Raw genomic sequence first — 15,349 nt, 5'->3', positions numbered from 1 at the left:
AAATCACGGTCTGTCAGCCAGTCGGAAAGGCCTCACAATCCCATAAGGATGGTGTTTCCGCCATCGGGATTATGATGTCGGTTTCCAACAGCCAATCCATGTCGGCTTTTCTGACATGGATTGGCTGTCAGAAGACTTTGGGGACCTTCCCCCTGACCCTCCCCATTTGGCCCTGGGGGGCACCTATAAGTTTTTCACTCACCGCACAAGATCCCATAGGACAATGGATGTTTCCGACCGCACTGGGTGCAGTCGCATCCAAATGATGCGGTCGGTACCACCGACCTGAGGTGAGTAGGTTCCCATTCCACAATGGTGTCAGGCGGACATGAGTCCACCTGACATCGTAATCAGGGCCAAAGTGTTGTAGGTAAAAGTTGCCAATATATGTATTGTTCTCTGGATTTCCTTTGGTCTCCTTTGGAATAGTATTGTTACTGATACATAGATGTGTTACCAATTGTTGAATATAGGAATAAGGATTGGGACAGTCATGTTGACTGAAATCGACTGCAGTGTATTACTTCTGACGAAATAAGAAAATTTAAATTTCTTTTATGTTAATCAACATTAAATGACTTCTACTTTGTGCATTTTCTTATGTTGTCAGTCTTTTGCAATTCTGTGAGAGCAGCAATTAAAATAATTGTCTTGACAGAGAATATTTTGGGCTCAATGATGCTGGCAATTTTAACATTGTGTATTTTAAGTTTCTCCTTGTGATTTCCTTCTTTGTCAGACTTCTTTTGCTATCAATGACAGCCCCATCTGGATGGATTCTAGTACAACTGCAGAGTGCCGGTTTCTTGAAGAAGCTGTTGGTGGTGCACAGGTGCTGGCGAATTCTACTGGTTCACGGGCATATGAGGTATGATTTGTATAAAACACAAAATGTGATGTGAGAAATGTGTGTAATAATTCTAAGCACTGGCAATCGCTCTGGATAGCATCCCAACCCACCGGTCTTGGGTTGCTTGTGTCCAGTTCAGGGAGGACCAGGCCTGGCAGTTCAGCTAGATTGTTCCCACTGGAGCAGGTTTAAGACTGGTTTGTATGTGGCTGATTCCAAATTGATTTGCCTTGGTGGGCAAAAGAAGGATGGGTTTGAATGCTACCTCAAGTGATTGCAAATGGTTAGACTTATTTTAGGCATTCTCCCCTTACATTGTGTGTGTGTATTTGATGTAACACTGTAAGTGGCCGAATGTATGCCCAGATGTGGGTGCTGTGTTCACTATGCCACTGAAACCAATCTGTACCTACCTGAAGTGCCCCAATCAGGGCACACCTGTCTTAGGTTGCTTCTGTTTCAGTTCAGGGAGGACCTGGCCTGGCATTTCGGGCTGGACTATTCCCACTGGAGCAGAGTCAAGACTGACTTGCATATGGCTGGTCCAAACTGAGGTGGCATGATGGGCAAAATGTTGATGGGTTAGAATGCTACCCCAAACAATTGCCAGTGGTTAGACTTATGGTTAGACTTACTGAATGCATTTCACCAATTACCTCCTGTGTGTTGTATGGCCTGTATAAAAACACAACCACTAAGCATTACCATGACATTTCATCTATAACAATTTTTTTAGTGAACAATGCAGACTTCAATTTTTATAACCAATCTGGAAAATACAACCCCAAATGTAAATCAGCATGTGTTTTCTCACACATCCTTCTAATCAATGTGTCTAGAGGACAAAAGGTTAGTTACTGCTTGCTACCCTTTCCATTTTTGTCCAATAACAATATTAAATATTTGTGACAAATCTGTTGATTTTTTGTGATTCATTTTTAATGTTATTGTGGTTAATAGGAACTCACCCATTGGAAACTGAACAGAGAATAGTAATGAGGGTGAGAGCCATATGATACATTTTTAATACATATCAGAAACATATCTCTCTTTTCGTGAACTTAGAGTACTTACGTTTGGTGTTCACCCTTCTAGCTCTACCACATGAAAAAGTTACTCAATTCAATTCAAAAGTACTTTATTCGTTTTTTTACACAAAACTATAAACGTTCACAATACAAAATAAATCTCAGGTTTGTTAAAAGAAGAGCATGTTAAAATATATGTTGCACAGGCCGCTGTACTTCTTGCGATGGTTTTTCTCTTAATAATAAAAAAGATTTAATACTAAAATATATGTTGGTTAAAACAGGTATACCCTGGCATTAAAAAGGAGATCCATCTATTCCACATTTTATAATACATCATACAGTTCTATACATCCAGACATTTTCTGTAATTCATTGCACTTTTTAAAAAGACAATCACATGGGGTATACAATCTAATTTTAACAGTTGGAGGTAAAGGAGAGCGGGGCGTGCTTGTACAAAGAGCATTCTTTTTAATATAGGTTTAGGGTAAAAAGCTCTGGGGAATTCATAATATTTACAGCCGCAGGGTTCTAGTTCTAGTACTGTTCCTCTGTGACTTCCCCTTGGCACTGCTATTAAGATGTGAAACAAATTAAACCTAAACCTAGTTAATAGGAAGTGCTCATACGTTGTCAAAGGCAATAGGAGATAAGGTTCCTCTCCGGGGCAGGTTTTAAGCATCATGTGTAGACGCGCATTTTGCTTTGTCATGTCCTTTTCCATTACTTTTCGTGTGGAGATGGTCTTTTTAATGTACTCTACGTCATTTATGGTGATACCTTCCGGGTTTAAAAACAGATCCAGACGCCCCTCATTCCCAAGTCTGGTTTTGAGATACTTCAGCCAGGGAATCTTGGTCCTACAGTCTAGGTTCATTGTCTCTTTCAAGAGACTGTGCGTTAAACCAAGCTGCTTATTGAGTCAACATTGTAGCCAGAATATAAGAGGTCGCAAGGACAAGGTGTCGCTAATAAAAGGCTGACCAGTCTCTTCATGTACATATATGTTCGATGTCCCCTGTGGGACACACAGGAGCTGTTTTAAAAAATTATTTTCAACCACCTGTAGACCCTCAAGGTTACAGTAGCCCCATAACTCGCTTCCATAGGACGCCATTGCAATACTTTTTGCGCGATAGACCTTCAGCATGGCTCCCACAGGTCTATTGCCCATTCTCCCAGCAAAATCAAATAGTGCAGCGTTAGCCCTTGTAACTTCTCCCCTCTTTTTGTTCAAGAGTGGGGCCCAGTTCAGATGGTGATCAAAATAGACACCGAGATAGGAGAAAGTATTACACATAGGCACCGCGGTGCCATTAACTCGGAAATTGTGTTTTTTTCCGCTAATTTCCCCATCTGCATCACGTAAGATGTTGTGTTGTTTATGGATAGGTCGCGGCTGGCCATAAACCTGTGGAATGTGTCAAGTAAAGTTTGAAGCCCTTTCGGGGTACGGGCTAAGAGGACGGCATCATCAGCATAAAGCAAGACGGGCAGTCCTCAACGGCCCACATAAGGATAGTCTGCCCCTGTATCCACCAATGTCTCTTCAAGGTCATTTATATAAAGATTAAAAAGAAAGGGAGACAGGATGCACCCCTACCTGACCCCCCGACTAGTTCTAAAATTCCTTGTTACCTTGAGATCCATTGTGTATCTTACATTAGCCCTTGTGTCACTATGAAGATCTTTCCATGGACTGCCACAACTTTCCCCGGTTGACACAGTCAAAAGCCGAGGAAAGGTCCATGAAAGCCATGTAGATAGTCCCAGATCGTGCGAGAGTGTATTTGCCCAATATCAAATAAAGATTTAGGCATTGCGCCACAGTCGAGTGCCCAGTCCGTAACCCATTCTGGGCGTCTGAAATTATCTGCTTCTCCTCTGCCCACGAGGTTAGCCTTTTAAGTATGACTCCCCCTAGAACTTTTACAATGGAGTCAATCAAGAAGATGGGCCTATAATTTAGGGTGCTGTTTCGATCTCCCTTCTTAACACCTTGGCTGATAGAGGCATTTTCCTCCTGTGCTGAATAATGGAATATCTCATTGTTCATGACGAGCTCAGCTCGTCATGAGCACAGCTCAACCATGCCTCATGACGAGCTGAGCACGTCATGAGCAGCGAAGGGGTTAAACACCGGTACAATTGTTGAAAGACCCCTGTGATGGAACGGCCCGTAAACCCCTACCTGAGGACCAAACCCCCCCTATCATGCCTTGTCCGACACCCCCGGGACTGAGTTTACCTCACCGAAACGCCACCACCGAGACAGGACGCCGAGCAACCTCCATCACCAACGAAACCCCGCCCTTCTCTCTCCCACAGGAGCCAACCCGAGCGACAGGAAGGGAGGAACCATACCAAGCTGACCCCGGAAGTCCCGCCCCCCTGTCAGAGTCAGCACAGGATAAAAGCCCGGATTCAGCACAACAAGGTGTCGGAGTTTCGTGGCAGGACCCTCTGGCTGGAGACGGAGAAGGTGACCAGACGTGCGAGGAAGAAGTGTGGACAGAGGAGTGGTGGAGTCCCTTGGAGGTGGCTGGAGAGCGGCCGTAACTCACTGGAGAGTTACGGCGGACCGCGTGAGTGCCTTTTGCCTCCTTTATCCCTACTCACTTGGAGTTCGTGTTAAAGTCCCTGTATATATACCCTCTCTACATAGTCGCACTACCCTTGCACTGTATTATACATATATAGCACCTCACTGTAGAAAGCCCTTTCGTTACTCGCACACCCCACCCCAGCACCCTCTCTATTACCCAGACCTGTGTTCCTTATTCCCGGTACCTTCCTTCCCACACTGTCCGTTTCCGACCCCGCTCTTGCACTACCCGGGTGAAGGTGTACAGTTGAGTCTCTCTGTCGACTCGATCAGACTAACGGTCCCTTGTTTGTTTCCTCTCTTCCGGCCCTCCTGGGAGTCTCCCCGTCATCGGAATCTACCCGGACCATCCGCGGACATCAAGAAGAGAAGAAGCAGCGCCTCTGTGTTCATCGCCTGGTGCCACACCTTCGACCTGTTGGGACTATCTGTACTGTACATCCGCAATAAAGACCGAATATTGCCCACTACATACGGCCTCCTCGCCTGCTTTTCCGGCCCGCTACACTCACTCCACGACATTTGGTGTCAGAAGTGGGATCTGCTGAAGGTATGGAGGCCGTAATAAAGAAGATGGCAGAGTCCCAAGAACAATTCGGGAAACTTATGGAGCAGTTCCTGAAGACTGCCGAAGACGACAGAGGTCAGCTCCACGATGTTCTGAAAGGCCAGGGGGCGACCCATGAAGATACCATGACAAAGCTAGCAGACGCCCTGGGCCAGCAAAGACCGATGACCTCTCTTCCCTCTGTCGTTCTTCAGAAATATGTCCCCGGAGAAGACCCGGACTATTTTTTCACAAACTTTGAGAGGATAGCTCAAGCCGCCAATTGGCCTGCTGATCGGTGGGGACAGTATTTGGGTCCACTCCTCACCGGTGACCTCCAAGCGGCCTACCAACAGGCCAATATCCAGGGCAACACTCCCTATGCTGACATTAAAAGGTGCATCCTAGAACGCCTTGGCATTGATGATGATACCTACAGGGTGAAACTTCGCCAGGCCAGGGAAAAGCCCCAAGAGAACCCGAGAGCACTCTCCTTTCGGATCCGCGATCTCGCCAACCGATGGTTGCGTCCCGAAACCTCTACCAAGGAGAATATTCTGGAGAAGATCTATCTGGAACAGTTCCTTAACTCCTTACACCCGGCTACCCAACGCTGGGTGAGGCAACACTCCCGACTCACCCTTGAGACTGCTATAGAGATAGCGTCTGCCTATAGCAGGGCACAAGAACTTCAGCGGGGTAAGGACGACCACCCCCACAGGCCCCTGCCTGCTACGTCCACTCGCCCAACCCGGCCTCCCCAAGGCCGTCGACCTGAACCACCACCGCTATTTCCCTCCCCCGTAGTGTTCCGAACCCCGACTCCCGGACCCCAGTGTTATTCCTGTGGTGGGTTCGGACACATTGCACGGATGTATCCACAGAAGGAGGAACCGATGGAGGTCGGTTTCGTCAGGAACTACCTGTGTAACCCTCCCGGTTACACGCCACCGCCGTTCTATTGCCCAGTGTCCATAAATGGTCAGCCACTGAGGGCTCTCGCCGATACTGGATGTCGACAGAGTGTTCTACGACCACAAGACCTTGCCCAGCCCCTCAGCAATCCTACTGGGGTTGTAGCCATACAATGTGTGCATGGAGACACTAAACAATATCCCACCACTCAGGTACGAGTCCAACATTCCCAAGACCCCGGGACCTCTCTCACCGTGGGCCTTGTGCCCGCATTGCCAGAACAAGCCATTTTAGGGAGTGATTATCCGGGACTTCCAATGCTCTTACAAAAGACTTCCGACTCCCTGACTCAGTGGTGGAAAGAGGCTCCCTATCCCGAGTGTCCCGACCAAGTGCCCGATCCCAAACCCCACAAACCTAGGAGTCAGAAGAGAAGAGAAAATTAAGAACACCTCAGCGCTTATCCTGCCATTATTGACGAGCACCCCTGGCAGACTGACCAAGAGTTCAGGGCCGCCCAACGAGAAGATCCTCTGCTACAGGAGGCCTGGGGAAAAGCACTTGATCACGAAGATCCCTTACAAGTAGGTCCTTACTTCATTAAGAAAAACGGGTTGTTATATCGAAAAGGGGGGCCACAACAGAATGCTCAGTTGCTTGTCCCCGGCCCCTTTCAAGACAAAGTCCTTTTCTGGCACATAGTCACCTTTTGGGGGGTCATTTCGGGGACGAGAAAACCAGCCAAGCCATCTTGGAGAAGTTCTATTGGCCGGGGGTGTATCAAAGGATCAAGACTTACTGCCGCGAATGCATAATATGCCAAAAGAACAGTCGACACAGACCACCCCGTGTCCCTTTGCAACCCCTCCCTGTCATAGATGTTCCCTTCAGTCGCATCGGGATGGACATAATCGGTCCCCTCTTGCCCTCCCGTAGCGGGTGTCGCTATGCCCTGGTCATAGTAGACTATGCCACCCGCTTCCCGGAGGCCATACCCCTCCGCCAACCTACCACACAGGCAATAGCGAAAGCTCTGATCTCCTTGTTTTCGCGGGTTGGCTTCCCGCGGGAAATCCTCACCGACCAGGGCACCCCATTCGTTTCAGCCCTTATGAAACGGGTATGTGCGGAGTTGGGAATCAAACAAATCCGGACCTCTGCGTATCACCCGCAAACAGACGGGCTCGTAGAACGATACAACGCCACGTTGAAGCAAACGTTAAAAAAACTCTTAGGCCTCGAAGCGAAGAGATGGGAAGACATGCTTCCTTTGGCCTTGTTTGCGATCCGTTGTAAAACCCAGAGCAGCACGGGGTACTCCCCATATGAATTACTGTACGGACGAGCCCCCCGTACCCTCCTAGACATGGCCCAGGAAGCCTGGGAAGCTGAACCGGATCGGACACGTCCACTCCCAGAATATATGCAAAACCTCAAGACACATCTGTCTATGATTCGCGATATTGTCCGGCAAAACTTAGAGACCGCTCAGGACAACCAAAAGAGACAATATGACAAGGGCACTCGCAGTCGGGTCTTTGCTGTCAACGACCTAGTACTCCTTATGATGCCCTCGTCCGACCAAAAATTATTGGGACAATGGCAAGGACCCTACCCCATCCTTCGGCAAGTAACACCAGTCACGTACGAGATAGAACTGGATCCTACCCGAGGCACCTCTCAAATCTTTCATGTTAACCTGCTAAAAAAGTGGGAAGGACCCCGTCCGGTGCTGTCGGGAACCAAGAAGAACCTCATCTTCTCTTTCGACCCTTGTCTAGATTCCGACCTCAACCCAGTACAAATCCAGGAACTACGCCACACCTTGGAACCCCTGAAAGGCGTCTTCTCGACCTCCCCCGGTCGAACCACGGTCACCGAACACAGGATTGAAACCGAACCAGGGAAAGTGGTTCGCCTGAGGCCGTATAGAGTGCCAGAGGCCCGTAGAGATGTCATCCGTCAGGAAGTGGAAGTCATGCAACAAATGGGAATAATTGAACCCTCAGTCAGCGAGTGGAACTCCCCTATCGTTTTGGTACCGAAACCTGACGGCTCGGTCCATTTTTACATCGACTTCCGGGAGGTCAACAAGGTCTCCAAGTTCGACACCTACCCCTTACCCAGGGTGGACGAAATGATCGAAAGAATAGGACAAGCAAAATTCATTTCCACACTCGATCTCTGCAAGGGGTACTGGCAGATACCCCTCCGGGAACAAGATAGAAGAAAGACGGCCTTTTCCACCCCGGATGGGTTATATCAATTCCTTGTCATGCCCTTTGGACTTCATGGCGCCCCCGCCACCTTCCAACGGGCCATGAACCAGGTCCTGAGACCCCATACAGCTTACGCAGGCGCGTATCTAGATGACATCGTCATCTTTAGCGACAGCTGGCCCCAACACCTACAGCACCTTTCCAGTGTTATCAGCTCCTTAGGCTCATACGGATTTGCCATCAATCCGGCCAAAACCACGTTGGCCGCGAAAACAGTTAAATATTTGGGGTTTCTTCTGGGGGACGGCCTGATTAGACCCCAAGAGAGCAAAACGGCAGCCATCCGATCCCTCCCGTTTCCACAAACAAAAAAAGACCTCCGAGCCTTCCTAGGACTCCTGGGGTATTATCGGCGCTTTGTGCCCAACTTTTCTCAAAGTGCGGCAGCCCTCACGGACCTGTTGAAAAAAACAAACCGCTCAGATGAACAACTCAGGAATCCCTCCTCGGAAGCCTGGCATGCCTTTACAGACCTCAAAGAAGCCTTGACCTCTGGTCCTGTATTGGTCCCCCCCAATTATTCAGTCCTTTTCATCCTACAGACAGATGCATCGGACTACGGCTTAGGAGCCGTATTGTCCCAGAAGGATGCCCTGGGAAATGAACGACCCATTCTATTTGTGAGCCGCAAACTCTTCCCCCGGGAAAAACAATATGCGGTGGTTGAAAAAGAAGCTTTAGCCATCAAGTGGGCGGTAGAAAGCCTTCAGTATTACCTTGAGGGCAGAGACTTCATACTTTATACAGATCACGCCCCTTTGGAGTGGATGGCCAGGAACAAAGGGCAGAATGACCGGGTCCTGCGTTGGTTTTTGTCTCTCCAACCCTTTCATTTTCAAACCAAACATAGAAAGGGTTCCGATCAAGGTAATGCGGATTTTCTGTCCCGGTATCCGCATTCTCCTCCCATTACAAGAAGGACAGCTAGGGGAAGGGGATGTGATGGAACGGCCCGTAAACCCCTACCTGAGGACCAAACCCCCCCTATCATGCCTTGTCCGACACCCCCGGGACTGAGTTTACCTCACCGAAACGCCACCACTGAGACAGGACGCCGAGCAACCTCCATCACCAACGAAACCCCGCCCTTCTCTCTCCCACAGGAGCCAACCCAAGCGACAGGAAGGGAGGAACCATACCAAGCTGACCCCGGAAGTCCCGCCCCCCTGTCAGAGTCAGCACAGCATAAAAGCCCGGATTCAGCACAACAAGGTGTCGGAGTTTCGTGGCAGGACCCTCTGGCTGGAGACGGAGAAGGTGACCAGACGTGCGAGGAAGAAGTGTGGACAGAGGAGTGGTGGAGTCCCTTGGAGGTGGCTGGAGAGCGGCCGTAACTCACTGGAGAGTTACGGCGGACCGCGTGAGTGCCTTTTGCCTCCTTTATCCCTACTCACTAGGAGTTCGTGTTAAAGTCCCTGTATATATACCCTCTCTACATAGTCGCACTACCCTTGCACTGTATTATACGTATATAGCACCTCACTGTAGAAAGCCCTTTCGTTACTCGCACACCCCACCCCAGCACCCTCTCTATTACCCAGACCTGTGTTCCTTATTCCCGGTACCTTCCTTCCCACACTGTCCGTTTCCGACCCCGCTCTTGCACTACCCGGGTGAAGGTGTACAGTTGAGTCTCTCTGTCGACTCGATCAGACTAACGGTCCCTTGTTTGTTTCCTCTCTTCCGGCCCTCCTGGGAGTCTCCCCGTCATCGGAATCTACCCGGACCATCCGCGGACATCAAGAAGAGAAGAAGCAGCGCCTCTGTGTTCATCGCCTGGTGCCACACCTTCGACCTGTTGGGACTATCTGTACTGTACATCCGCAATAAAGACCGAATATTGCCCACTACATACGGCCTCCTCGCCTGCTTTTCCGGCCCGCTACACTCACTCCACGACAACCCCATGACGATGGGCAACCCTTTTCTGCTGCGGCGTTTCCCACTACTGTCAAAATTGGGGCCCAGAATGGAGGACTAAATTTAAATAGGTCAGGGGGAATACCATCTGGGCCGGGGGCCTTTTTGTTCGAGAGATTATTAATTCCCTCTGTTATTTCCGCAACTGAAAATGTCCTAAAAGCCACTACCGTCTCTGCTATTGGTAGGTCAGGGCATGGCACAGTGTCTTTAAAGATTGTGGCAAATTGGGACACCCACTCCTCCTCCATGATATTTGATCCCACCTCGTTCATCCCTGTCATTAATAATGGTGAGCGGTTAATTGTGGTCCAGAATCCAGAGGAACTGCCCAGGGTGACGGGATCCAAGAGTTCCTTCCATAGATCATTTTTCTGTTCCTTTTTCCTGTTGGCCAGTACACTCTTATAGGTAAAACGGAGTGTACGGATCCTACATCTGTCCCGGGGATTTATTTTAAGGGCCTTTTTTAGTTCTCTGGATGCCTTAGAGCAGTTATGATAGAACCATTTGGGGTCTCCAGATACAGGTTTCCCCCTAGGGGCCTGTAGCATCTTTCCTACATGATCGGCTATGCTCTCAAAGGCTTTAAGGACTCCTTCCCCCGATGGTTCTATACTAGTGCAAATTGACAATTTAGTGGCACAGTCTTTTTTTAGGCTCTCTAGGAAATCGGGCGTGGTAACCTGGTTCCATTTAATACGTCGTCCTCCGTTTACGGGTTGCAACGTGTTACTTCCCACAATTTTTTCCCTTTTCTTCATAAGATTTCCTCCTAGTAGGATGCAGACTGGGTTGTGATCACTATGTGCGCTCGATGCTATACAAAAGGCCAAAAGGAGACTCATAATAGCTCTGTAAACTAGGATAAAATCTATGAAACTCCCTGGACTTCTACCCTTAAACGTGATATCCTTTTGTGTTGATAACAGGGGTGCAATGCTCATAGTGAACAGGAGATCTTGCTCGTCTAAGATATGGTTCAACTCATTCCCCTGTTTTGTATGTTCAAAGTGTAACCCCGTTATCTGCTGGCAGCCCATAGTCGATAAGGTGTTTAGCAGAGGGTCGCCGCAGGGATGTACATTGAAGTCGACTGCTAATAGTAGGTTCCTGCTAGTTGAGCAGCGACATTGTGTTATGAAGTTATGTAGTTCTGTTATCCTACAACCCTCGCCCTGGCTTGTTGCGTTATAAAAATGTATCACGCACAGGCTGCTTTTTTTTCCCCCAGGATGATGGCCTGGATGTTTCCATTGCCTGAGGAAAGAGCCCTAATACTACATCTCAGAGTTCACATTTTCAGTCAAATTCTGGCACGTAGACCACAAGTATAGATACACAATACAAGATAAATGGCAACATCTTTACGTGTTGTAGATTTTAACTTACCTTTCTGTACAGCTATGGAGTAGACCTTTGTGTTGCTCAGTCCATTATCTTTTCATTCATTTTACATTGCTCTTCAAAGTTTCTGTTAGAAACAGACAGAAAAACAAGCCTAAACTCTTCTTTCTTTTTTATTCCGTTTCTCATGCCAGTCCTTTATTCTGTATTCCTCTTTAGGTTCCACCTAAAGACAGCTTTAGCTATTCGTTGAAGAAAAACCTATTGTGTACAATGCAAAAACTTCCTGTGGACTTTGGGTCAGCCCACTGCATTTCATTGGTCGCTTTCCCATCAGTTTCAATTGCGTTCTTCTTATTACATGGCTTGCCTTTCTCTTCCGCTAGACCATACCTGCTTTAGCATCCTTTAATTGTATGACTTGTAGCCTTCGACTGCTTACATTCAGAGAACTACTTACTTTGGTTTTAGCACTCCAAGAGAGTGCAGTTGTTTTCTTGCTTACCCCCTGTGTGTTACTTCACCCCTCAGGACAGCGCCACCGGGCGCTCCCAGTTGCATGCCTTCAACTTGTCCATTTCTTCCTTATCCCACTTCATTCTGCTTGTTTTTATTTTTACCTCCCCCAACAAGTTTCTAAATGGCTCCCTTACACATCTCTGGTTCTCATTTGTACATGCTGCATCTCTTGGCGGCATTCTATTGTCTCCGCCACACTTGGTCCTGCCCTGTCCCATTTTCTTTTTTGTTACAGAGCCCAAAAGCTACATTTGGCTCCTGGCATGTCTAAATAATGCAAGTTTGTGCACTTTTTATAATTTAAAACAAATTATTTTTGCAAAGCAGGTGTCCGACATCTTTCTATGGTAAATGGAAATGTGAATTTTAAATGCCTTCTCTGTATCCAGATCATCTACAGATCAAGGGGCCAGATGTACGACCATTGTGATTTGTTACTCGCAAACTGCGACAACACAATGTACAACAGAGTCTGAGACATTGTTAGCAATTCCAAACAGGGTCACAAATTGCATGCCTCATGCATAATAATGAGGCGCTTGCATTTTGCGACCCAATTACGTATGGCTGGCCCTCCCAGGTATGGTGGCCTGCTGGGCTCAGCAGACCTCTGTGTCTGGGACTGCTTTTAAATAAAGCAGTTTTTTTTGTAATGCAGCCCAAAAACCTGATGCATTTAAAAAAAGAAAAATTAGATGTTTTCGTTTCTTTTTTTTTAGGGCAGGCAGTGGTCCCTGGGACCACTGCCTGCCCCATAAAAATATCTCCCCTGCATTCACAAAGGGAAAGGGGACCCCTGGGACCCCCTTCCCATTTGAGAGTGCTTTACCACCCTTCTGAGAAGGGTGGCGCACTGCGACTGTTTTGCGACCACAAGTGCGTTACAAAACAGTCTTACATAGGGGTCTGACTCGCTATTAGGAAGGGACGCCCATGGAAGGCCTCTTCCTAATAGCGAGTGGCTAATCCTATGTAGCGAGTCGCAAACAAATTATGACTTACTAAATGGGGTTAGTACATGGCCCATTTGTATTTTACACATTCAAACGGGTCGCAACCCCATTTGCGCATGCAAAATAGGGTCATACATCTGGCCTACGGTGCCTGTGTTTTGTGAGCCATGCTAAAGACATTACACATGCCCTAAATGTTTGTAAAGAGGGCCTCAGCAAACATTGTATGCCTAGCTTTCATGAAGAGAGGTAGAAACTGGATTTTGTTTGATGAGAAAATCATAGTTTTCATCTCAGGATCAACATAAATGAGTGAAATGTGCTGGTAGTCTTTGTCAACAATTGGTCTTTATTTTGCATTAAGATATGCCAGGTATCTCTATTATGAAAGCCAATTTAATTTTGAGAAAGTTCCTGAGAAATTCTAGAGACAAATTTCTAAAGTAAATTTTGTATAACCATTAAATGTCAGAAAGCATGTTACTCAACCGTTTAGCATCAATTTTAGTCCTATCAGCTCTATTAAGCAGCGGTAGAAAGGGGCTTTTACCTGGATGCCACAATTCTTGAAAACACCTGATATCTTTTTATCGCTTCTCTGACCGCAGATATATTAATTCATATGTATTTGATACAGATTTCTGTATTGTTTTTCGGAGAGTCACCGTCCAGTCCACAGTATGCAGCAGGATTACAATAGCTGGACATGAGTAGAAAGACCCAAACCAAATAAAAGGAGTAAACCCTTTTGAATACTCTTTAGTTGCTGCCTACTCTGCATCATACTTTCAGCTGTTTATCAGCCTGAATTACTCACTTTTCAGGGATATTATGAACCTCAGATGATTAGAATCTGCCCTCAAGCAAAGCACCAGAGCATTCCAAAGTGAGTAGCATAGGGACCTGCCTTTCTGTCATAATATTTTTAGCCCTTGCTGTATCGGATTAGATGTGGCAGTAGCTGGAGTTTAATAGGGTGCCAGTTTCAAAAAGTATCTCAGATGACATTGCATAATGAAGGTGTTCTATTACCGAGGCTTTGGTAATCTCTATTCGGCCCTGGGTTGTTAGAAGTTGAAGGATGTTCTAATACATGGAAATCTGTAAAGTGATACAGTTTTCCACTATCCATATCTGAGCAGCAAAGATACAATCTTCATTAGAGGTGACCCCCAGGAATTTATTTTCAGTGATGTGGCCAGAGGCCGTTGCTTGCTTAACTGTTATTCAAACAGATAGGATGTGAGCGCAGTCCCATCTAGCACTATGATCTTAGTTTTGGCTCGGCTGTATGAGAGGAAGCTGACTTGATTTCATCTCGGTTGCCATTGTGAAGGCCTTTGGTGATCTTTGTCTTGCTTTCCATTCATTGTCCAGGTGAATGTGAATCTGGACATTGCCTGTGTCATGCATACATTTGGAAGTGCACTTGTAATTGCAGCACATCATTTAACCCCAGCATGTAGATCTTGATGAATGGTGGCGACAGAGAGCTGTCCTATAGCACTCCACTTTATGGATGGTTGGTGGGGAATGAATGAATATATTGTATGTCAATGCTAATTCTTTACAGTTTATGGGGGAGGGCATCATGGTCCACATTATCATAAGCGCTTAGAGAGTAATGTTCAGGAGAGCTTGCTTCTCTTCATCATGGTGTTGAGGATATTTTTTGTGTTGTCTGAAACCTGACTATTAATGGTGAGGGACTTTTGTTCCAAACAACCTAGCAGTTGCCTTTTTGCTTCTGTTTCCAGGATTTTGGAGGAATATTATTGATTAGTTGGTAGTTCTCTAAGATTATTCTGCTTGTTGAAATTGCTTCATCTAATATGGAATGTATGACTCTGATAGGATGTGAGAAGGGAAATGGAGACTGATGTATGTTTTTTTGTTGATGGAGTTACCCTTAGGGAAGAAGAACTAAAGTTGCATAGAAGGACTCAGACAATGTGGGTATGTGTCTGTGACGAAGGGACATCAGGGCGCTTGTACACCCTGTGAAACACAGGAGTTACTTATTCAGTAAGGAGCAACATCAGTTGCTTCTGAGTAGGCATTTGAAGAAGACCTGGAAGGAGGCAATTGGGCACAAAGAAAAGGTAAGTAATGCAGTTCGGCTGCAAAGATGCATCAGTAGAGTGTGCATTGCATAGTAACTGGAGAAGCTGACAGACAAGTGTGGGTGGGTGAAAATCAACTGCCTTGATTCGATTTTGCAGAAGTGAATGCTCTTTTTGGATCAGATGTAAGATCTATTTACCCAAAGTAAGATCTATAATTGAAGAGTGCGCTCAACCGGACATGGTGGCAAATACTAAGAAAATCAATACAGGCACTCTCTTGTCCCTGACTGCTTGTCATTTGAGGTAGAGACAATGTC

The 15,349-nt window shown here is 46.8% G+C and overlaps 1 protein-coding gene across 1 annotated transcript in view; it reads left to right on the top strand.

The window, feature by feature from the left end:
• Positions 1-15,349, top strand: part of XYLB (xylulokinase) — an 894,017-nt gene that overhangs the window by 161,531 nt on the left and 717,137 nt on the right. The window contains exon 6 of the mRNA XM_086941458.1: positions 740-868. Coding sequence (XP_086797584.1) covers positions 740-868 — 129 coding nt within the window. The remainder of the gene's footprint in view (positions 1-739; positions 869-15,349) is intronic.

This window comes from Lissotriton vulgaris, chromosome 10, assembly GCF_964263255.1.
Source record: "Lissotriton vulgaris chromosome 10, aLisVul1.2, whole genome shotgun sequence".
NCBI classification, from domain to species: Eukaryota; Metazoa; Chordata; class Amphibia; order Caudata; family Salamandridae; genus Lissotriton; species Lissotriton vulgaris.
This window is presented reverse-complemented; position numbering and strand designations above follow the sequence as displayed.